The sequence below is a fragment of the Engystomops pustulosus genome, chromosome 11 (genome assembly GCF_040894005.1).
Source record: "Engystomops pustulosus chromosome 11, aEngPut4.maternal, whole genome shotgun sequence".
Classification (NCBI taxonomy): Eukaryota; Metazoa; Chordata; class Amphibia; order Anura; family Leptodactylidae; genus Engystomops; species Engystomops pustulosus.
The window spans coordinates 14,783,816-14,808,626 of NC_092421.1; the positions used below are offsets into that span (position 1 = coordinate 14,783,816).

Sequence of the window (24,811 nt, forward strand, 5' to 3'; positions counted from 1 at the left end):
GAGAATCTAAGCACTTGCCTGAATCTGTATCGCCTACTGAGCAATTGCACACTTCTTTTGACAATATAAGTCATACATTTTTGGCTAGGCACCAGACCACCTACCCATGCCCACCGGAAAAAATGTATGCTCACTGCCAGTCCTTGGGCAAAAAAAAAAGTTGGGGACCACTGATCTAAAAGAATTGAAGGGAGAAGCAATAGGATTGTCAGAGTGTCAAGATTAAAAATTTATTAAAATTACATTTATTGATTGAATAAAATGTACATAAAAATAAATAAAAAGATAATTTTCCGTAGTTATGGAGTAATGGAGTAGAGTCAAACTGGTTTTTGACCTTGACGCTCCAACAATCTTATCGCCTCTCTCTCCAGTCCATTAGACATTAGCGCCTAGTTTTTGCCGCATTTTGCCGCAGTCTCTGTTTCTTTACTAAACATCAGTGCTGACACTGTAATCGTTCATACGGTATCGGCACTGCTGTATAGTAAAGAAGTAGAAACTCCTTACATCATAGATCACTTTGATGTAAGGAATACCAACCCCAGCATTGTCTTTGGAACTGTCCGTGGTACATGAACCCACAATGGCAGTGTGAGATTGCTGTAAGAGAAAAAAAAAAACGCCTGGCAGAAAATGGAAATAAAACCTCATGGACCACAGCATGGGACCACATGAGGCGGAGGATAGCTCCAAATAAAAAAAAAAGGTTTTTTTTAGCTCACCAAACAATTTGACTGCTGATGAGAAGATCAAGCGCGACCTCCTCAAGAGTGAGGAGGTCGGGCCGCTCCGAGACAATGAGGCAAAAAAGTAGTAGGGACTTACGGTAAGTTGAGAATAAAAATACCATATATACTCGAGTATAAGCCTAGTTTTTCAGCACAAAAAAAATGTGCTGAAAAACCCAAACTCGGCTTATACTCGAGTAAAAAAAATATAGGTTTTACCAGGTTTTTGTGGTAAAATTAGGGGCCTTGGCTTATACTTGGGTCGGCTTATACATAATTATATACGGTATATGAAAAATCAAAAGATAAAAAAAGATACATTAAAAACTAACTTTTAATCGAACGATTAAAAAGCCGCGTGCACATGGAGGCAGAAGGATAGATCCTTTTAAGGAATCGATATCCTCACAAATTGTGCATGTTAGGCAGATTATTTTTATTAAAACATGCGGAGGTTTTAATACGACTCTTCATTTTTCTAAATATTTTTTTATATTTTGTTTACATTTCTATTTTTCAATATTGGAAACACTTTAAGATTTTTATTCTTTTGTAAAAAAAATAAAATAACTGAACTTCACTCTCATTTCACTAAAGGAAGAAAATGATGTGGAATTCACATGATGTTTTTTTTTTTTTTTGCATTTACAATGGAGTAAACATTAGTGTGTGTATAGCGTCTGTACACGTATGTGCTAATGATAACATCTAGTGATACTGTGACTGCAGCCTGGGAAGTGACAGGGGAGAGGTAGCGGGCTGAATGCACAGCTGCCAGCTCCTTGTCCCCGGTCTGTCTCTTTACAAGGTAGCATCTAGTGATCTTTGTGCCAACAGCTGTGTGAGCAACCCGGTTGTCCTTACATTTTGTAGCGCCCCCCCCCCCCCCCCCCTCCATCCCCTTCCTATTTCATTATCTTCCACCCTCTGCAGTTATGGGAACCGGTTCTGACTGGACTGATGTCAGGCAGGGAAAGGAGGTGAAGCGGGGAGGAGAAGGAGAAAAAGGAGGAGGAGAGCTCTATATAATGGAGACAAACAAAAATATTCCCTCTCACTTTCTACATGGACTCCTGTGTCTCAAGCTGCAGCCTGCTACTGAAGCTGCAATGAGATCCTCAATGGTTGTAGCCTGTCTGCAGGTAAAGCCGCATGATAACTGCATGATGTATTTCCTTTGGCTTACTGTCATCTAGGTAATTACTTCGCCTTTGGATATTTCCAGATTTTGTCTGGGTAATTACATGATTATAAACTTTTTGTTCTCTAATTTCTATAGGTAGGATTAATTCCTACAAATACGATCTGCAGATATATCATTACTTGACTGCTTTGTCTAATATTGTATGAGAGTTTAATAATAAATAATAAGAATTCTTTATTTATATAGCGCACACAGATTACGCAGCGCTGCACAAAGCATGTCAAATTAGTCCCTGTCCCCATGGGGCTCACAACCTAATCATCCTGCCAGTATGTTTTGGAGTGTGGGAGGAAACCGGAGGACCAGGAGGGAACCCATGCAAACACGGAGAGACCATACAAACTCTTTGCAGATGTTGATCTGGGTGGGATTTGAACCCAGGACTTCAGCGCTGCAAGGCAGAAGTGCTACTCACTCAGCCACAGTGCCATAATTTTGGCCATTAACTCCCTATACGCTAACTATATTTTTTTCCAGTATTAGCTAACCACATATCAGGTGCAATTCTCATGAAGTGCTTTTGGCGTGATGGATGGCTCAATGGTTACTCGCTTCTCTTAGGTCCAGAGTTTCTTTTTGGTTTCATGGAGTTTCCTCTTACACTTAAAGGGATATTCCCAATTCAACAAATAAAAATTATTGTTTGTATAATGAAAAGTTATTAAATTTTCCAATATACTTTCCATATTAATTCCTCATGGTTATCTAGATCTCTGCTTGCTGTCCTTCTACAGAAAGCTTCTATGTTTACTCCCAGTGGGCAGAAACCTGACCATGGTCACACAGGTGCACTGCTCGTTAGTATCATAGAGAGTAATCAGAGCTGTGAGAGTAATCAGAGATATAACGAGCCGTGCACCTGTGTGACCATGGTCTGAGTTCTCTCCACTGGAAGTAAACAATTAAGCTTTCTATAGAAGGACAGCAAGCAGAGGTCTAGAAAACTGTGAGTAATGGAAACAGAAGGTATATTGGAAAATTGTAGAACTTTTCAATATACAAACAATAACATTAATTTAGCGAAATGGGAATACCCCTTTAACATGCTAATGTTGCACCTCAGTTTATATGTGATTTGCATGTAATTATTTCTCCAGACAAAGAAAACCTATTAATATGAAATTATTATCAGCTTGCAAAGAGTCAATGAGCTGATAATCCAAAATGGAAAAAAAAAGCATCACAGTCCTCTGAACGTTGCACTTTGTTACAACTTGACCCTTTCCTACAGAAATGAGCTGTCAGAACTTTGTGAGTCAAAGTTTATGGTGGGAATGTATAAAACCATGGAGCATGGAATTCAGAAGCATAAAAGTTTTGCGAATATTTAATACTATTTTTCACAAAAATTTTGCAACATTTGTGTCCATGCAGCATTTCGAAAAAAAATACAAATAGTTGCAATCTCACTTGGGTATAGGGGAGCATTGAATATTGGGTGTCACCCCCTCTGTTGTCTTCTTTATACACCTGGAAGATGGGCTTGGCCAAAATCGCATGTGTAATAAGAGGTGATCTTCCATCTTGGAAACCTATAATGTATCCACAGGACGTGGCCAGAATGGAGAAGTGGTCAGGTCAAATCCCACCCAGGTCAACATCTGCAAAGAGTTTGTTTGTTCTCTCCGTGTTTGCGTTGGTTTCCTCCAGGTCCTCAGGTTTCCTCCCATACTCCAAAATATACTGATTTGGCACGCTCTGTGCAGCGCTGCAGCTGGTGTCATTTTCTTTAGTTTACAAACGCTCTTTTTGCAGCGACCAAGAAAGGATTACGAATCATATCTTGAGTAGAAAAACTGAAATCATTTAGTAAATGGGAATCATCTGTAACTATGTAAAATTTAGAAAATAGATACGACCTCGGCACAAATCCGCAAATTCTGGAAGCGTGGCTCAATATAAAAACATTCTTCTTTATTGAAATTCATGCATAAAATGCAATCCTAGGCACAGGTATCCAAGAGAGCAACCCACGGACCTACATGTTTCGGCTCCTAAGCCTTATTCATGGTCTACTCTTTGTATCATACAAACACTATTTAAAATATCCTGCCCCAGGTCACATGATGGCAACACTGGCAACACTGGCAACACTGGCAACACTGGCAGGCTTTCTCTTAGCAGGAAATGATGCTGAAGATCCGGTGTGGAGTGAAGGGAGGTGCCGTTTATAAGGGAGAGCCGGATTAACGAACTCCAATCAGGTGGACGCTGGCCCTTTAAATCTTAAAGAGCCGGTGCGTGCGGCCTAGCAGGAGTACAGCCAGGAGCGTGGAGAGGTGAGTCCAGGCCGGGGAGCGGGACAGCGGCAGCGGGGACCACGGCACATTGAGCCCGAGATCCAAGAACGTCATCTTTTCCACAACCTATAGGAGACAGTTTGGGCAAATAGCCAGTATTATCAAACGCAGCATTTCTATACTGCAACAGGATACAACTCTAGATCCTATTTTGTCTGGAGGGGTTAAAGTGGTCTCTAGAAAAGCCCCTTCTTTGGGGATCACAACTTTCCCCGTCGTTATTTCGGTGAAAAACCTTCTATACAACACACATGGTTGAATTATTGGGGGTGCTACAGATATGGGCACACTAAATGTATTGCATGTGAATATATCATGGTAGGGAAAACATTCATATCTACCACTACACGTAAAACATATGATATCAAAACGTATTTGAACGGTAACACAAAGAACAGCAACTACATAATAGAACGTGACATTTGTGAGAAACAGTACGTGGGACATACATCAGGACCTCTCAAGATTAGAATCCGTAGACACATATCTGATATTTCTAACAACTCTGTCAATGTTTCCGCTGCGTCCCGTCATTTTCATAGTTTCATAGTTTCATAGTTTCATAGTTTATACGGTTGAAAAAAGACACTTGTCCATCAAGTTCAACCAAGGAAGGGAAGGGATTGGATGAGGAAGGGATTTAGGGGAAACAATTCTATATAACATAACCATCAATGTTATTTAGGTGTAAAAAGGCATCTAGACCCTTCTTGAAGCTCTCTGCTGTCCCTGCTGTGACCAGCGCCTGAGGCAGGCTATTCCACAGAGTGACAGTTCTCATAGTAAAAAAGCCCTGTCGCCTCCGGTGATTAAACCTTGTTTTCTCCAGACGGAGACAGTGCCCCCTCGTCTTTTGATTTGATCTAATCTGAAACAACTTACCACCATATTTTTTGTATGGACCATTCATATATTTAAATAAATTAATCATGTCCCCTCGTAGTCGTCTCTTTTCCAGACTAAATAAATCTAGTTGTTTTAATCTTTCCTCATAACTAAGACCCTCCATACCCCTTATCATTTTTGTGGCTCTACGTTGAACCCTCTCCAGCTCCAGGGCATCCTTTTTATGGACCGGTGCCCAGAACTGGACAGCATATTCCAGGTGAGGCCGAACCAGTGCCTTGTACAGGGGTAATATTACATCCCTATCACGAGAGTCCATACCACTTTTGATACACGACAAGATCCTACTAGCTTTAGAGGCAGCTGATTGACATTGCATGCTGTTATTCAATTTATGATCTACTAGTACCCCCAGGTCCTTCTCAACAAGGGACTCTCCCAGATTTACTCCCCCAAGGACATATTTTGCCTTTGGATTATTGGCCCCCAGGTGCATAACCTTACATTTATCCACATTAAGCCTCATTTGCCAAGTGGATGACCAAACATTCAGTTTGTCCAAGTCACCCTGCAGCCTATGAACATCCTCCATAGACTGTATTACACTACACAGTTTGGTGTCATCTGCAAAAATAGACACAGTGCTATTAATTCCTACCTCTATATCATTAATAAATATATTAAATAGTAGTGGGCCAAGCACAGAACCCTGGGGTACACCACTCATAACTGGTGACCATTCCGAGTAGGAATCATTGACCACAACTCTCTGGATACGATCCTTCAGCCAGTTTTCAATCCAATTGCAAATGATTTCTGCCAAACCAATAGCCCTAATTTTACCCATCAGGCGTCCATGAGGAACAGTGTCAAATGCCTTTGCAAAGTCCAAGAACACAATATCCACTGCTGCTCCTCCATCCAGGCATCTGCTCACCTCTTCATAGAAGCAGATAAGGTTAGTTTGACAACTTCTATTCTTAGTAAACCCATGCTGGCTATCACTTATTATTCTATTTGATGTCACATACTCCAGTATGTAGTCTTTTACTAACCCTTCCAATACTTTCCCCACAATGGAAGTTAAGCTTACAGGTCTGTAATTGCCTGGCGAAGTTCTAGAGCCCTTTTTATATATTGGCACCACATTTGCCTTGCGCCAGTCACTTGGCACCACACCAGACATTACGGAATCCCTGAAGATTTTAGACAGTGGTACAGCAATAACAGAACTGAGTTCTTTAAGAACTCTGGGGTGTAACCCATCTGGTCCAGGAGCTTTGTACACATTGATTTTATTGAGCTTAGATTGGATAATGTCTACATTTAGCCAGTCTAGTATATTACAGGGTGCATGACCCGCACTGGCACCACCCAAGTCAGAAGTTCTCTCTTCTATTGTATAAACGGAGCTAAAAAACCTATTAAGTAACTCCGCCTTCTCTTGGTCTACAGTCACCGATGCCCCATTTTCAGAATAAAGGGGTCCAACCTGTTCTGATCCATTTTTTTTTGCAACTTTATTATGAGGGAAACTCATAATAAAAATACTGTAGGACTGTGGAAAGGCATAGAAAGGATCCACCAACGAGATAGAGGGGGAGACACAAAAGAAGACTCCTCAACAGGGAAAGGTATTGGATGTTTGTCTTAGACAGCCGACAACCACAAGGTCTCAATATTAGACAAGATCTGATACTTCAAATTTAAAAGTGTTTGTGCAGCACTCTTCACAAAGCAGGAGCTACAGAAAACTGCCACAGGACCGATCCAGAAAAAATAAAATAGTCCCAAAAAAACTTTTGCAAATGAGATAAAAAATAACTCTGACCGGAGCTCCAAAGTGTTCAATCGTCCTTCCTTTTTTTGGGATATATCCCTGCTTTTACTGTGACGGGAAGGGCAACGTCTATCCACGATTTATATAGCACTCGAACCTCCGACAAGACTAGACCACTGTTCAGAACTCTCTTCGTGCGGTTTTCTTTCTTCAATCCCGCCACTGTCTCCAGCGGGCCGCTGGAAGAAAATATTCGCACAAATGGCGTAGTATGTTCTTTAAAACAGGGTATTCTTTATTTAAAATATACTCACAATAGTAGTTTAAAAAATGCGCATATCAAATTTCCAGAGGACGCCAGCTACACATGACCGCCGTCATGGAGGGCACGATCGCGGTGATACCAAATTTATATAAGTTTTATTGTTTTTAATACATTTTCAAAAATTAAATGAATGTGTACAAAAAAGAAAAAAAAATTGCCATCTTCTGACCTTAATAACTTTTTCATACTTTTGTGCACGGAGCTGTGTGAGGCGTCATTTTTTGCGAAATGAGCCGACGTTTTCAATGCTACCATTTTGAGGTCTGTGCAACATTTTCGTCACTTTTTACTCCATTTTTTATGTGAAGTAAAATAGTGTAAAAGTCGCGTTTTGGACATTTGGGCGCCATTATGTGGTTCACCACTGGCAATAACCATTTTTATATTTTGATAGATCGGGCATTTTGGGAGGTGGCGATACCTATTGTGTCTGTGACTTTTACTGTTTAGTACATTTTATGTCAGTTCTAGGGAAAGGGGGGTGATTTGAACTTTTAGGTTGTTAACATTTTTTTAATTACCGTATTTTAAAAACTTTAAAAACTTTTTTTTTTACAGTTTTTTAGACCCTCTAGGGTACATTAACCCTAGATGGTCTGATCATTCCTACCATATACCGCAATACTACTATATTGCAGTATATGGCATTTCTGCACAGTATACATTACAATGAGCCACTGGCTCATTGTAACGAAACTGCAGAAACCAGGCAGCCTTGGGTCTGATGAAGACCCGAGGCTGTCATGGCAACTGATTGCCGCCCCTCGACGTTTGGGGGAGCGACAATCAGATCCAAGATGGCGACCCCTCCATACGTGCCGTCTTTTTAAAATGCCGCCGGCGGAGGAGTTCATAGCCGCGATCGGTGCAAGCACTGACCACGGTTATTAGCGGTGGCTGTTTGCTGAAATATGCAACAACCCCACCTGTGTATGAAGAGGACTCAGCCCGTGAGCCCTCTTCGTACACACCCCACACCTCTGCGCCGTAGAACTACGGCGCAGAGCGTTAAGGGGTTAAAAATAAGGCCTTATTAAAGGGATTGTACCTCCAACGCATTCAGAGAAATGTGAGCATTAAGAGGAAAATTACATAAGCAAATGGAGAACATATAAACTCTCTGGTTCATTCAAACTATTAATTGAGACAGTTTCCTAACGTTTTTAAAGCCTTCACCACCTCATTGTCAGGCAACTAACAGGCTGATGCTGTATATCTATCTCAAAATCCTAATGTGACCTTGTTACCAAGATCATGATGCCCAAACTGCAGACAATCAATATCAGCTATAATTAAATCTCAAACTCTGCTGTGTTTTGGAAAAAACCTCGTCAGGCTGCTAACATTGGCCTACAAGCCCTTCAGTTTTCCAGGAACATCTCTATATCATAAATAGACAAGATCTGAACTTTTTGCTCTAAGCTTAAGTATTTTGTGGACTTAGTCTGGTGCTTAAGTTATGTTTTCTGCATAGATTTGAAATTGGCCATGGATGATCAAGTAATGATTACTGTCCTATTGTAAGGCTGGGTTCACAATGCATTCTTGGTATACACTAAGCGTATACTGTAATAATTTACGGATTAAAATACCCCCTCCTTGCCAGTTATGTGTTTAGGGGAAATCATATGAGATAATGCAATTAGCACCTGGTCCGTAGACCAACTGCTCCGACCCATTTTCCTGTCTCTTCAAAGGAAACTTACCACTCCTGGCATGATGAAGTCATACGAGCACACCACCCTGTAGGCCAGTGATGGCGGACCTTTAAGAGGCCGAGTGCCCAAACTGCAAACCAAAGGCGAAGTTTCTAGTGCAAGGTGCCAACACAGCAATTTAGCCCAATAGCGCCACAATACCACTATACAAGAGACAACACTTTGACATCATGAGGCCACCATTACAACCACATAAATAGCAGAATTCTGGTTATAAAGACCACTATAGAAAGGCCAACATTACCAATAATAACACTATACTAGAAGCTAATATAGTGATGAATACTGTATTACTGCCATCACTGTCGGACTGGTGTACCTTGGGCCCACCAGAGAAAAATTTTGGGGGGCTCCTGTAGCTCCATGTATGGCTGTGTACTGCGGCTGTAGCTCCATGTATGGCTGTGTACTGCAGCTGTAGCTCCATGTATGGCTGTGTACTGTTGCTGTAGCTCCATGTATGGCTGTGTACTGCGGCTGTAGCTCCATGTATGGCTGTGTACTGCAGCTGTAGCTCCATGTATGGCTGTGTACTGCAGCTGTAGCTCCATGTATGGCTGTGTACTGCGGCTGTAGCTCCATGTATGGCTGTGTACTGTTGCTGTAGCTCCATGTATGGCTGTGTACTGTGGTTGTAGCTCCGTGTATGGCTGTGTACTGCGGCTGTAGCTCCGTGTATGGCTGTGTACTGCGGCTGTAGCTCCGTGTATGGCTGTGTACTGCGGCTGTAGCTCCGTGTATGGCTGTGTACTGCGGCTGTAGCTCCGTGTATGGCTGTGTACTGCGGCTGTAGCTCCGTGTATGGCTGTGTACTGCGGCTGTAGCTCCGTGTATGGCTGTGTACTGCGGCTGTAGCTCCGTGTATGGCTGTGTACTGTGGCTGTAGCTCCGTGTATGGCTGTGTACTGTGGCTGTAGCTCCGTGTATGGCTGTGTACTGCGGCTGTAGCTCTTTAAGTAAAAGTTTTATTTTCTCCGAAAATAACATACACAACACAGGAGAAATGCTGCAGCATTGTGAGTTTAGGGGTAATACCCAGTCCCTCCAGTAGCCAGTATATAGACAGGGCCTCACCCCCACCTCAGTATAGAGCCAGTGCCTCACCCCCACCTCAGTATAGAAATAGGGCCTCACCCCCCACCCCAATATAGACAGACAAACACAGAGGGCCTTACCAAGTGCCGGCGTGGATGCGGTGACATCACCGCCAAAGCATAGGAGCAGGCATCGGGCGCCGGGACCCCGCAGGCAGCAGGACAGGGCTAAGTAGATGTTGGCACGCTGAGCCCCCGCGACTCTGCATGCAGTGGGACGGGGCTGCGCAGACATCAGCGCACTGGGACCCCGCAGGCAGCGGGCCGGGGCGACTCCGCATGCAGTGGGACGGGGCTGCGCAGATATCAGCGCACTGGGACCCCGCGACCCCGCAGGCAGCAGGACGGGGCTAAGTAGATGGTGGCGCGCTGAGCCCCCGCGACTCCGCATGCAGTGGGACGGGGCTGCGCAGACATCGGCGCGCTGGGACCACGAGACTCCACAGGCAGCGCGCCGTGAACGAGCAGGCAGCAGGATGCCGGGGCCGCGCAGGCAGTAGAGCGCTGTGACCCGGCAGGCATCGGAGTTCAACGGGGCCGCGCAGGTATCGGAGCGCAGGTACCCAGCAGGTGTCGGTGCCCACTTTGATGGGATTGGGGAGATGGTACGCGTGCCAGCAGAGAGGGCTCTGCGTGCCCTCTCTGGCACGCGTGCCATAGGTTCGCCACCACTGCTGTAGGCTATTTAATCCTGATGCCGGAATATACTTTGGTTAGGCACGGCGATCTTTAGTTTAGCCAAAAAAAAACAAGAGCTTGGTGATGTCACGGCTCGTCACCTGAAGGAGGATGGGTAGAAAGACCGAGGCATGAATAATTAACAATCGGAAGGCATCGACATTCGGCTGATGATGTAAAGGGAGCACCGGAGGGCTAATTTACATTTGTGACAACATGACAAAGTACTTCAAAGAAAACCTGGTCCTAAATCAAATATTTCTATTTCTGCTCAACAAATCTGTGATTAACATCCTCTAATAGTCCTGGAGTGTCGAGTACCAAGAATTTCAGAGTAAGGGAGCCAAGAAAATGGATATAAGACCATTGGGCCAACATTTCATAAGGATGTTTGATATTGTTGGATTTTTTAATTCATGCTGGGGAACGTGGGGTCATATCTTCTTCTTAGGAGACCCATGGAAGAAGATATGACACAATTTGGAAATATGTCCCCAACTTTCCACCTTGATTCAGGTGTAGCCACGCCCCTCTTATGACCAAGGGGGCGCATTAGGTGGTTAGTTAAAAGTAACACACCAGCATTCAATCAGGGTCAGTCTGTGGAAATGCATTAGGCTTGCAGGGCGGTCCAAGGTTTTCATTGGTTTCATTGGTTTCTGCACCGAGGATCTCCAAACCAATTTGTAAGGCCCCTTTCACACTTGCGTTTTTCACGCACGTTTTCTGAGCATGCTTTTGACGCACAGAACTTGCATTGCACTCTGACCCATTGTAACCAATGGGTCTTTTCAGACTTTCAGACATTTTTTTTCACGCGCACAGGCGCGTTTTTTTTACGCGTTTTGAAATCTCGGCATGCTCTACTTTTGCAAGTCACGCGCGTGAAAAACGCACCATACAAGTCTATGGAGACGCATCAAAAACGCATTGCGCTCTGAGACACACGCAAGTGCAATGCGTTTTTCACGCAGCAATTGCCATAGAAAAGATAGAGCTCAGACCTGAGTCCATTTCACTCGCGTTATCTGCTCATGAAAAACGCATTGAAATTGCATTTAAATTGCATTGAAAACGCGCGTGAAAAACTGAGACACTGAACAAACACTGACTGAAAACTGATTTAACTCTGATGCAAAATGTCAGTTTTTCACTGACCAAACCCTGATCGCACCCTGATGAGACTATGACGTGATCTGCAATCCAAGTGTGGAAGGGGCCTAAGAGATCTGTTTTTTCCTCATTTTATCCCTTTTTATTTTACTATTTGCTGTTATGTATGTCTGTTATTTCACCATTTTAACTATTATGTTACTATTATTTTTGTAACTATTAAGTTTTTCTTTGTGCTCTATACGTTCCCATAACTCTGGAGAGGTGAACTACCTTGTGTCTGTGTGCTAGTAGTAGCTATAGACAGCGTTGGTACAGGTGATCTGTACGGCACCTAGAAGAGTGTGTACCTGGGTGTATGTGTGTGGTCCTGGTGTGGGCGTCTCGGAAGCCGTAATTACAAGTGGTGGCAGCTGTGTGACTGTTTAGGGGTGCAAAGTGGCTCTGTGCAGTAACATTCAATGGGTATGTAAGTGGCAGGGGGGTACATAGTGTGGGCTGGGCATGTGTGGTGTGTAGTTACTGGGATTCGGATGCGTTTCGGTTTCCCTAACATGAGAATTGAGTTGATTGGGTGTGCTAAGTGCTTGGGAGTAGAAATAAGCGTAAGGACACCATTTTGCATAAGTGGGTGGGGCTTAAGGGCTAATTTAGCGTAAGTGCACCCCGTGTTTGGACCCCGAGCGTGGCGGGTTCATGACATATACGGCGGATAATCACCAGATACGCTTAGCGCATCCATTGAGAAATAGTGGAAGACAGAGGCATAGCTGTTGCCTCCATCTGACCACTATTCCTCCTGTACACCAAAAAATTCAGGATGGAAAGACGTAGCAAGCATTCATCGGCAGCAGCCAATTGCTGTCTGCTGCCTCCCCACCCTCGAAGGGTAGAGGGGTTCCTGGGCAACGTATCCCACAATAAAGGCATATAGTGGAATACGTCTGTGCCATACATTGTAAGGACGTGTCCTTACAACATATGGCACAAAATGTGATGTGAACCCTGCCTCAATTACATCAGATTGAACAAGAAACTGGGGGCCACACACAAATCCTCTTCAAGTGAACAAAGCAACTAAAAAAAAAAGATTGAGCAGAAAACAATAGTTGTAACCTGGATTAATTAATTCATTAACAATAGAATGAAAGAAACATATTAGCATTTATAAACTTTTTGTAGTAATTTATAGAAACTTCTCCTCTCACCTGGTGTCTGAATTGTTTTACCGTCATTAATAGGTTAAATGTAATGGGAGGTCAGTTAGACCTGCACAATTATAAAAGACAATAGAACAATTGTTCTAGTATAAAAGGAAGGATTTTCAAATAAGTTACCATTGATAGATATTTGGGATTGCTTGCCATGTACTGCTTTTTATATTGTCTATATGACAAAGCTGGAAGCCGATTTGGCAAAGACTTTGGAGTGCCGACCTTTCTTCTGAAGTGTTGTTTGTATATATTTACTGTATTTAGGGTAATTTAATACTATATTTACTGACAACATCTGTATTTTTTACATTTCTCTGACAGAGCCTTACATAGGTGCTCAGAAATGACGTACCAGAAGCCACCGGATGGGGGATGGGGCTGGATTATTGTGGTGGCCTCCTTCTTTATCCAGTTCCTGTGCTATGGATCTCCTCTTGCTGTTGGAGTCTTATATGTAGAATGGTTGGAAGTCTTTGATGAAGGAAAAGGAAAGACTGCATGGGTTGGCTCTTTGGCAGCTGGAGTAGGGTTACTTGCAAGTAAGTAGACATTTCTTTTGAGAATCCATAAGTAAATGTAGCATTGTGTATAACACTTGAAAAGCATTCAGGCTTGATGCCCCAGGGTAAGGACCATGCCCAGGGGCGCAACTACAGTGGTATATATATATATTATGCTGCATATTTTCCAGTATAATGTGTACATAACAGTGCACATCTTCCACAGTACACAGCATGAATCGGCAGCTCAGATAGGAAATGTCAGGGAGGGGACGTCAGATGACGCAGAATGAGGGGACGATGGTTCCCTAATTTCTGCCTTGTACTTATTCCATGTGATCAGGAGCTACTGGGACAGATATGTTTAAGTGTATAAATATATATATCAGTACATAAATGTGTGTGCATAAGTGTATAAATGTGTGAGTATATTCTCAGGGGGTAGTGGGTACGATTCAGAAGTCTCCTACGGGGCCCTGCCTTTCCTAGTAATGCCCCTGACAGAGGCTTAACTAGGAGAGGCTGGGCCCCATAGCAGATTTCCCCTTAAAAAAATATATACATATGTAGGCTGCATTCACATAAACGTGTTCCCGCCCGGTTATAACCTGGCAGGCACACGTCTGGTGTGCTGGAGAGGAGGAGAGGTGATCGTGGCTCACCCCTCCCCTCTCCACAGAGAATAGAGCCGCATGACCATTGTTACAGCCAAAGATAGGGCACGCTCTTTTGCGGCCACGGTTCGAAACAGTGAGTACTCGTGCTCACCGTACCGAGCCCAAGTGCTATAGACGCCTAGGAGAGAAGTATATCCGTCAGCAAATTTACAGACAGATATACGTCCCCCTTACGTTCTTGTGAATGTACCCTTATACAGATATGTTTATACAATTACACACATTTATACACTCATATATACACTCACCGGCCACTTTATTAGGTACACCATGCTAGTAACGGGTTGGACCCCCTTTTGCCTTCAGAACTGCCTCAATTCTTCGTGGCATAGATTCAACAAGGTGCTGGAAGCATTCCTCAGAGATTTTGGTCCATATTGACATGATGGCATCACACAGTTGCCGCAGATTTGTCGGCTGCACATCCATGATGCGAATCTCCCGTTCCACCACATCCCAAAGATGCTCTATTGCATTGAGATCTGGTGACTGTGGAGGCCATTTGAGTACAGTGAACTCATTGTCATGTTCAAGAAACCAGTCTGAGATGATTCCAGCTTTATGACATGGAGCATTATCCTGCTGAAAGTAGCCATCAGATGTTACAGGGTACATTGTGCTCATAAAGGGATGGACATGGTCAGCAACAATACTCAGGTAGGCTGTGGCGTTGCAACGATGCTCAATTGGTACCAAGGGGCCCAAGGAGTGCCAAGAAAATATTCCCCACACCATGACACCACCACCACCAGCCTGAACCGTTGATACAAGGCAGGATGGATCCATGCTTTCATGTTGTTGACACCAAATTCTGACCCTACCATCCGAATGTCGCAGCAGAAATCGAGACTCATCAGACCAGGCAACGTTTTTCCAATCTTCTACTGTCCAATTTCGATGAGCTTGCGCAAATTGTAGCCTCAGTTTCCCGTTCTTAGCTGGAAGGAGTGGCACCCGGTGTGGTCTTCTGCTGCTGTAGCCCATCTGCCTCAAAGTTCGACGTACTGTGCGTTCAGAGATGCTCTTCTGCCTACCTTGGTTGTAACGGGTGGCGATTTGAGTCACTGTTGCCTTTCTATCAGCTCGAACCAGTCTGCCCATTCTCCTCTGACCTCTGGCATCAACAAGGCATTTCCGCCCACAGAACTGCCACTCACTGGATGTTTTTTCTTTTTCGGACCATTCTCTGTAAACCCTAGAGATAGTTGTGCGTGAAAATCCCAGTAGATCAGCAGTTTCTGAAATACTCAGACCAGCCCTTCTGGCACCAACAACCATGCCACGTTCAAAGGCCACAAATCACCTTTCTTCCCCATACTGATGCTCGGTTTGAACTGCAGGAGATTGTCTTGACCATGTCTACATGCCTAAATGCACTGAGTTGCCGCCATGTGATTGGCTGATTAGAAATTAAGTGTTAACGAGCAGTTGGACAGGTGTACCTAATAAAGTGGCCGGTGAGTGTACACACCTTTATATACTTGTATACACACATAAAGTTCTACAATTGTATACTTGCACCCATATTCATACAAGTATACACATATACATACACATTTACCAATGCATGTGTTCGGGCGGGGCGGCTGGCAGATGAGTGTAGACTGTGCCGTAGGGTGGGGAGGAGGGGCATCCATCCACTCTGTCAGCGGCTGGCTGTGCCGCCATGTAGGGGGATGGGCGGGCGGTCGCCTGTGCCGGCGGGTCAGGGTGATGGTAAGTGGGCGGTTCAAGAGAGGTGGGCGGGCCAGGAGAGAGGTGGCAGTAGCCGAGACACAGAGGGAGGGGCCCGGGGGCACAATCCACCCAGCGGTGCGTCCCTAGACCACTTACCAGGGGGCCGTGGCAAAGCACTGCAGGGACCGTGCATCCCCAGGCCCCTAAATCTCACTGGCCTCAGATTCATGCCTGTTGGTGAATCTGTTGTAGTCTTTCTGCACTTCCCATAAAATTTCTACATATAAGAAGACATCTATAAAGTAAAAAGACAACATAAAGCTATAGACATTCAGTTTAGGCCTAAAATAAAGGAAACATTTTTTTATTGAAAAGTAAATAAAAAAAAAACTGTACCAGGTCTGTTTTTTGTAAACTCACAAAAGTTCCAATCTATAGCTTGAATTCTTTTCAGCAAAATTGTAAATGACATATTTCTCATGACAGCAGCTAGGGTTCAATATAATGTCATATTCATGGCTTGTTTGCTTGAGGTCAGCATTGCAATCCAGACAATACTAACTTGTGGCTCAGAGAACCAGCTCAGCTTTTCAACGGATGTTTACTCCATAGAAATTCTTGCCAAGATTAATATGGGTTAGCTGAGGAATTAAAATGGATTCAAACTTTACTTTGAATTAAGCAAATGACTTAAGAAAGACCTACTTTGTAGCCAATTGAGGTGGTCATGCATGTCCTCATACCAGACTAGCCCCCATGCTTAAGCTATACTGAATTTTGTAGAGGGTCTGTGAACTTAAAAATCATTTCAAACCTTGGAGAAAATAACATTATTTAAGTATATAAAAATAGAATTTTCATGAAATCTTTGGACATTAAGCGTGCATTGCAACAGCTGAAGTGAGATTTACCTAATTAAACAGCTATTGACTCGTGTGTTTACAAAACGCAACCGTTAACTCGTGCGCTAACATCGTGGTTAATGCATGCGCTTGTTAACACATGCGTTGACAAAATGCAAATGTTAACACAAGTGTTAACAGCTGTTTAATTAAGCAAATCTCTCCAGCTGTTTCAGTGCGTTTGTTAAATGCATGCGTTAGGCCGGCGTCACACGTGGAGTTTTGAACCCGCTTTTGGGCTGTTTTTAAGCAGTCCGTTAAACACATCTGTTTTTGACCAGTTTTAATTAAGATAATTGGTGAAACCTGTCAAAAACGCATGCGTTTTTTAACAGACTGCTTAAAAACGGCCCAAAAATGGGTTCAAAACACCACGTGTGCCACCGGCCTTAAACACTACTTGTGACCGCACCCTCAATGAGGGGACTTTATAAAAATAAAGGTTTTTAGAAACCCCCCAAAAGTCCAATATTGGACACTTATCAGAGTCCAACTGTGGAAAAGAATAAAATGTACAAATGAAACAAACTTTGAAGTCTAACACTTAGATGCAGTATTTTACGCCAAGCAGACTTACGTGGGATTTGTTGTTCTTTTTATTTTCTAATGGCCTCTTTATGAAACTTATACAACTATGCAAATGAGCCTCAGTGGCTCCTTTCTACATCACAGAAGCCCCATCTGGCTCCATTATTACTGTCCTCCTCCTCGGAGCCAGAAGGGGCTTTGTTTATGTAGATAGGAACAACTGAGGCTTTTTTGCATATCTTTAAAAGACGATTTTCACCAAAATTAGGTCATTAGAAGTTAAAGGAAAAACAGATCCTGTGTCAGGGGACACACTCCAGTGAGTAAGTTTGCTTGATGTGTAATACTGCATCCATGTGGTTGCAGTTCCTATAAATTGATATTTCCAAATGGAATGTGGAATATTTCCAAATTTAAATGTCGGTTTAAAGTTTGCTGAATCATAATACAGTATGTACAATAATAAAATGTCAATCTGAAGTTGGTTATACATGTGTCTTTCACATTATCACATAAATTAACTACTTTATTGTCTTTCAATGCAGTAATTTGTAATGTTTGCTAAGCACTCGAGATGCTGGCAAATGCTCACTTGGCCTACAGGAAAGCTCCTGATAGCACTGATAGCTCCTGATAGTTAAACCATATAAGCATTCATGTTTTTTTTTTTGACAAGGACAGAGAAATACTCTGCTATGAAACAGCACATTGGGGCACATTTTACTAAGGGTCCGCGGAACGCATTTCCGCCGGGTTTCCCGACTATTTTTGGTGCACGCGATCGGATTTTGGTGCAATCTTTCATGCAACACAAATGGGGGGGGGGCGTGGCCGTCGGTCAACCTGACTGATTCGGACTGAGTGTCGCAAGACATGCACTCATACACCGGGAAGAAGAAGGTGAACTCCGGTGGACTACAGCGTGGGAAGCGACACGTGCAGGATATCGGGTGCGCAATCTTGGTGAATCAGGCCGGACTTCATCCTCGTCGGACAGTCCGGATCGGGGATCGCAACAAAACCGGGTAAGTAAATGTGCCCCATTGTCTAAATAAAAAAATCGCATATGAAGTCCTACAAGCCTAATCCTTCTTTGCCCCCCTAGAGAAAGTATGAAGGCTCCATACATATTAGATAGTCAGTCGTCGATCCCAGCAATCACAATTTTTTTGGGGGGACAGATAAATTCAAGTAAACTTTAATAGTAAATTTGACAATGAACTCTCTCTCTGAAATTTTTTTTTTTATAACTTTGTAGAAGCATGGCAATGTAAGCACCAGTAGGAAAGAAGAGTTATACTTAGACTCTGCTCACAATATCTTAATAAAGCGGAGTTACGGAAAGTAGCTTCCCGCTTCATTAGAATTGTGTTTCTGTTGGTAGGTTGTCTTTTTGATAGAAGAACTGTAATTAGTCAGAAAGAGAGAAGTATAAAGTTTCAATCTATACACAATTTCAGTTGCCCGAGACACAACCCTGTAATTTTTGACTTTAGGGTCGGGCCACCATCTTGGATTACTTTGTGACTCCGTGCTGCTGAGTTTCTGTCTCTCTGCTCTGTGCCTGTAGCCACACCCCCTGCAAGGAGCTCAGAGACACTCACTAATTAACTTCCTGCCAGCACCACATAATGAGGAAAGAGAAGCTCCAGGCAGATAAGTGATATGGGGGAAGGGGGAGGCAGGCACACATCTGTGAGAACACAGATGTAGCAGAGCTCACAGTGTATAAGTCTGTCAGACTCTGTGTAATAGGCATCTCATCATCTCTGATCTGTCTCTTCTCTCTTTCTATGTGTCAGTGTGTTCATGCAATGTTCAGAAGTCAGATGAAAGTGTATATACACCTGTACCCTGGTAATCTAACCATATTGTCACCTCACAGAACTAGATGGATTATAATGTGTCTGCTTAGTGAGTCCCTGCCTACACCCTGGAATTTTGCACTGACCAGCCTAGGGAGTGATGGGAGCTAAAACACAAATAACACTGCGTAACATTGTAAAGTAAGGGCTTAAAATGATCTTTATTGTGTAAACATCACAATGGGATTGAGATTTGAGAAATGGGAAAACCCATTTTATGATCAATGGGGCAGATTTACTTACCCGGTCTGTTCGCGATCCAGCGGCGCGTTCTCTGCGCTGGATTCGGGTCCGGGCGGGATTTATTAAGGTAGTTCCTCCGACATCCCCTAGGTGCGCTGAAGTTCCCTGAATTGCACCGAAGTTCACGATCCTATACTGGATGAAGGTGAGTGCAAGCTCCGCGACACAATTTCCTTTTTTAAATGCGGCGGTTTTTCCGAATCCGTCGGGTTTTCGTTCGGCCACGCCCCCCGATTTCCGTCGCGTGCATGCCGGTGCCGATGCGCCACAATCCGATCGCGTGCGCCAAAATCCCAGGGCAATTCAGGTACAATCGGCGCAAATCGGAAATATTCGGGTAACACGTCGGGAAAACGCGAATCGGGCCCTTAGTAAATGACCCCCAATATCTTTTCAGAAAGATTAAAGGAGTGGTGCTAAGTTTGCAAGTATCGGAAATTGCCAAGCACAGAGCAGTTATACCTGGAACTCACTTGTGAATGGGAATGCTGGAAATAGCGCTGTGCTCAGCACTTTTCAACACTTCCATAATATTGGATGAAGTGGCAGGACATATGTTTGCTCTCCACCCACTAGTGAGAAGGGGATTCCAATTCTCCAAAGAATTTGGGGTCTCACTCTTGTGATACGTTTTATATCTCCAATCTTGTGTTTAGGGGATAATAACTTATAAACTTTCTATAAACCCTTAATTATAAGCCCTAAACATATAGTCCAAGGTAACCACTTTAATTCTTCATTATATCCATTAAAATTCTGTATCCAAAAAATGTAATATTATATATTGTGGGAAGATCTGCCCAGAATATTGACCAAACTGTACATAGTCATGTTGCTGTACCCTGGCTGGACACTTAAGGGGGCACAGCAAGTTTTGTTCACATTTCTATTAAATATAAACTAAAGATTGGGTAAATGCTAGACTTCTGTAGAATATGCAGAATTATTTATACTTATAGTAAATTATACACAGTAAATACAGGCAGTCCCCTACTTAAGAATACTCGACTTACAGACGACCCCTATTTACAAACGGACCTCTGGATTTTGGTAATTTACTTAACTTTAGCCTAAGGCTACTATAAAGAGTTATAACCGTTACCAAAGGTGTCTGCAATTAAGATTTATTGTTAATCCTGGTTCTTATGACATACCAACATTTTAAAAATCCAATTGTCACAGAGACCAAAAAAAATTTGACTGTGGTTAGAATTATAAAATATACAGTTCCGACTTACACAAAAATTCAACTTAAGAACAAAAACTGCCTGTATACACAATTTTCTGGATCATTTCTCCAAATATTTTCCAGTCTCTGCGTGAAGAAACGGCTAGCAGAATATCAATTAACCGGATGCCATCTGGTCACATTATGCTAAAGGTTGCACAAATTGCTTTGACAATCATTAAGTGCTGTTAGACTAACACATTTATTTCAGAGAAGTGCCAAGTGATATGTTATCGCAGTATTTTTTTGACCTCTTGGAAACATAAATTGTGCTGACAAAGGCAGAAATAGCTCTCAGGAAATCCATCAAGTGTTAAACCACCTCGAGTAGCTTAGAGACCAGTTAGTATCCGGGAAATTCTGTGCGGATTGACATAAACATTAACAGCAAATATACCAAAAGAATACAAACCATCACATGACTGATTTCATAGTGTCACACAGGGTCAGATATTGAGAGTTGGGTTTTTTGGTGTAACAACCATCCCCTATGTGTTATCACTAAACTGGATATCAGTGAGGGGGTAGTCCATGATTAGAATGATTTTGATGGTAGATTTCCTTCAACCCCTTCCTGACATGTGCTGTATGGGCAGATCCCTGTCATCGGTTGAGACGATCCATCGCCATGAAAACCTTGGGTCTTTATAAGACCCGAGGAATCGTCATTTTTAAAGATCCCTTACAATATGCCCGTGACAGATTGGGGCAGATTTACTTACCCGGTCCAGTTGCGATCCAGCGGCGCATTCTCCGGCGCTGATTCGGGTTCTGCCGGGATTCACTAAGGTTGTGCGCCCGATGTCCACTAGGTGTCGCTGCTGCGCTGAAGTCCGCCGGAATTCACCTCCTCCGTCTCGGCGCAAATCGGAAAAATACGGGAAACCCGGCAGAAAAACGCGATTCGGACCCTTAGTAAATGTGCCCCATTAAGTCCTCAAATGGTATGATCAATCAGACAACCTAAGGTTAAAGTACTCCTAGGACAGTGATGGCGAACCTTTTGGAGATAGAGTGCCTAAGCTACAACCAAAACCCACTTGTATGTCGCAAAGTGCCAACATGGCAATGTAAGCAGTAACTTATTGATCCCTTCTGTATCACAGGTTTTAATCGTATTGCTGTCCTGAGTTCACCAAAACAATAGAAAGATGATGGAGAAATTTGGATTTTAGCTTCCCTCCAGGTTCCCCTGAAGAGAGATAATCAGGGGACCCAGAGCAGGAGCTCCAATGACAATCCATCTCTATCCAGCCCTTCCCGCTCCTCCTGTAGTCCTGGCAGCCAAGGATGTCGCTTTAAAATAGCGCTGAGCAAGGCATATCCTGGGCTGTATTCTATCACAGGAGAAAACCTTAAGTCTTATCTGGCTAACTCTGTGTGGGGGTGAAGGCCTGGGTGCCCACAGAAACGGCTCTGAGTGCCACCTCTGGCACCCGTGCCATAGGTCTGCCACCACTGTCCTAGGGGGTATGAAATATAGTAAAAAAAATGTAAAAGTTCAATTCACCACTATTTCCGTAGAACTGAAATAAAAATAAATGAACATCAAAATCATAAACATGTTAGGCATCGATCTATCAATGCATAATAACAGTCATTCCTGCCTTTGAACCCCGTAATGGGAAATAGAGCTCAAATGTCCCAAACGTCACTTTTATTTTGTCCTTTTGCAACCCATAAAAATTGAAATAAAAAATTATCAAAAGGTTGTACAGTTCTACAAGTGGCATCAATGTAAACATCATCACATCCTGCAAAAAGTGATACCTTACACAACACCATAAGCATAAGTATGAAAAAGTTATTAATGTCAGAACATAGCGAAATGAAGAAATTATTTTTCATACAAAAGGTTTTAATTTTTTAAAATCTATTAAACCACAATAAAACCTAAATAAAAATAGCATCCCAGTGATCATATGAACCCAAAAAAATAAAGGGGAGGTGTCATTTGGAATTAAAAGTGAAAGGCGTAAATACAGAGCCCACAAGAAAATAGTGCAAACAAGTTTTTTTTTCCTCCAATTTCATCACATTTGGAATTTTTTTTTCCTGCTTCCCAGTACATGGCATGGAATATTATATACAGTCACTGGAAAATACAATTTGTTACACAGAAAACAGCACTGTACATGGAAATACAGGCATTCCCCTAGTTATGTACAAGATAGGTTCTGTAGGTTTGTTCTAAAGTTGAATTTGTATGTAAGTTGGAACAAAATGAAAACTTTTGAGTTGTCATAAGAACCAGGATTAACAATAAATCCTAATTGCAGACCCTTTGATAACTGTTATAGCTGATCTTTGTAGCCAGAGACTACAGTACAGGAAATTGCCAGCATCCAGAGGTCGTCTGTAAGTTGGGTGTTCTTAAGTAGGGGACTCCCTGTATAAAAAAATGTATGGATTTTTGAAGATGGGGAGCAAAAAACAAACATACCAAAAAAAGGGCCAAGTCGTTAAGGGGTTAAATAGTGATGGCTTTTAGAAAACATTGGAACAATGACAATTTTGTGTTTGTAAAAAATTTAAAAATACAAAAAAGCAACCCCTCAGTCCCACTAAAAGAAACGCCTCACAGCAATAATAAAAACAGGTCTTCAAATGTGGCTGAAAAAAAAAAAAACTGATCCTACAAGGATTAATGTTCTAAAACTTTTGAAGCATAATTTTTTTACTAGACAATGAAGTTTTATTTTTTCTTCTTCTCTCCAGGTCCTTTGTGTAGTGCAAGTGTTTCTTCTTTTGGTGCTCGCCCAGTCACCATCTTCAGTAGCTTCCTGGTAGCTGGGGGACTTATTCTAAGCAGCTTTGCTCCTAATGTCTACTTCCTTTATTTTTCCTATGGAATCATGGTGGGTAAGTATGGTATTTTATACCGCTTCCTGCCTTACACTTAGTGGGTTTATCATTGAGGTTTATGACGGTTGTGTTGGTTAAGAACTGAAATTCCCCTATTTGGAAATTAGATTTCAGATTTTAGAAGACTCCTTGTTATTGTCTACAATTTATTAAACTGGTTTCTACTCCCAACTTGACTTTGAATGCAAAAATTGGGTTTTATAAGTCACGCTTACATGGGATTGCCCTCAACCTATCTCAGATAGTCAACTGTTGGTCGGGGATATTTATCTGCCATCTCATTGATGTCAACTGTGTAAACATGTGTTGTCAGAATATTTTTGGGTAGTAATAGAAGATACTATTTTTGCTCTACAATTAAAATTTTTGCAACTATGTGATTTTGGTAAATTTTTTTAACAGAAATATCCCAAAACCTTAACCGATAATGTTATGATTCTTTATGTAAAGGTTTTGGATGCGGCTTGCTGTACACCGCCACTGTGACAGTCACTTGTCAGTACTTTGAAAAGCGAAGAGGACTTGCACTTGGAATCGTCTCAACAGGTAGAGCAAAGTTTCTCTTTATAAATATTTGCATTATTATTCAATTATTGGCATTTACAAATGATTTATCTAATTCCACATATCACAAAGGGAAACTATTGTTAGATATCTATGAAAAGATGAGAGAAGAAAGAGGGAGAGTCTGTTTATATACTATGTAGCACATTGGCTGACAGGAGTTGCAACAAGTTAACCCCATTAACAAAATAGTCATATTAACTATTCAAACACAGGAATGCGGGAATGCAAGAATATCGCTGGAGAGCTTTCTCTAAGGCGTAGGTACAAAGAGGCAGCGGGAAGGAAGGGAGGCGCTGATTAATAAAAGTGGAGGTGTTCAAACAGCGCACCAATCAGCGGTGTGCTGGCCCTTTAAATCTCCTACAGCTGGCGCATGTGCGCTCTAGGAGGCGGGGATGCGCGCACACGGCAGTCCGCTAGGGAGCAGGAACTGGGACAGGTATGGCCGGAGCAGCGGCAGCCGTGGGGGCACACGGAGGGACACGGGTGTGCCCACAAACTGAGACAGGGATCGCAGTTGCACCGGTGACGGGGGTCGCGGTTGCACCGGTGACGGGGGTCGCAGTTGCACCCGTGATGGGGGGCGCGGTTGCACCCGTGACGGGGGAATGGTGGTCCTCAGATGGACAAGTGCGTGACACTGATCTGTCATGACAAATTTTGATGATAGATTTCCCAGTCAGTCTCAGCTGGAGTGTTGCCCCTCTCACATATGATAAAACTTTCTTGTACCGAATATTGACATAGGCATAATAT

At 42.8% G+C, this 24,811-nt stretch overlaps 1 protein-coding gene across 2 annotated transcripts in view; it reads left to right on the forward strand.

The window, feature by feature from the left end:
• The first annotated feature begins 1,676 nt into the window (after positions 1 to 1,676).
• The window catches only part of SLC16A9 (solute carrier family 16 member 9), a 30,171-nt gene continuing 7,036 nt past the window's right edge, over positions 1,677 to 24,811 (forward strand). The window contains exons 1-4 of one of the 2 annotated variants that reach the window (XM_072129895.1): positions 1,677 to 1,927; positions 13,325 to 13,542; positions 23,342 to 23,485; positions 23,939 to 24,034. In XM_072129895.1, coding sequence (XP_071985996.1) covers positions 13,347 to 13,542; positions 23,342 to 23,485; positions 23,939 to 24,034 — 436 coding nt within the window. In that variant the 5' untranslated portion in view covers positions 1,677 to 1,927; positions 13,325 to 13,346. The remainder of the gene's footprint in view (positions 1,928 to 13,324; positions 13,543 to 23,341; positions 23,486 to 23,938; positions 24,035 to 24,811) is intronic. The other variant, XM_072129894.1, reaches the window with a different exon arrangement.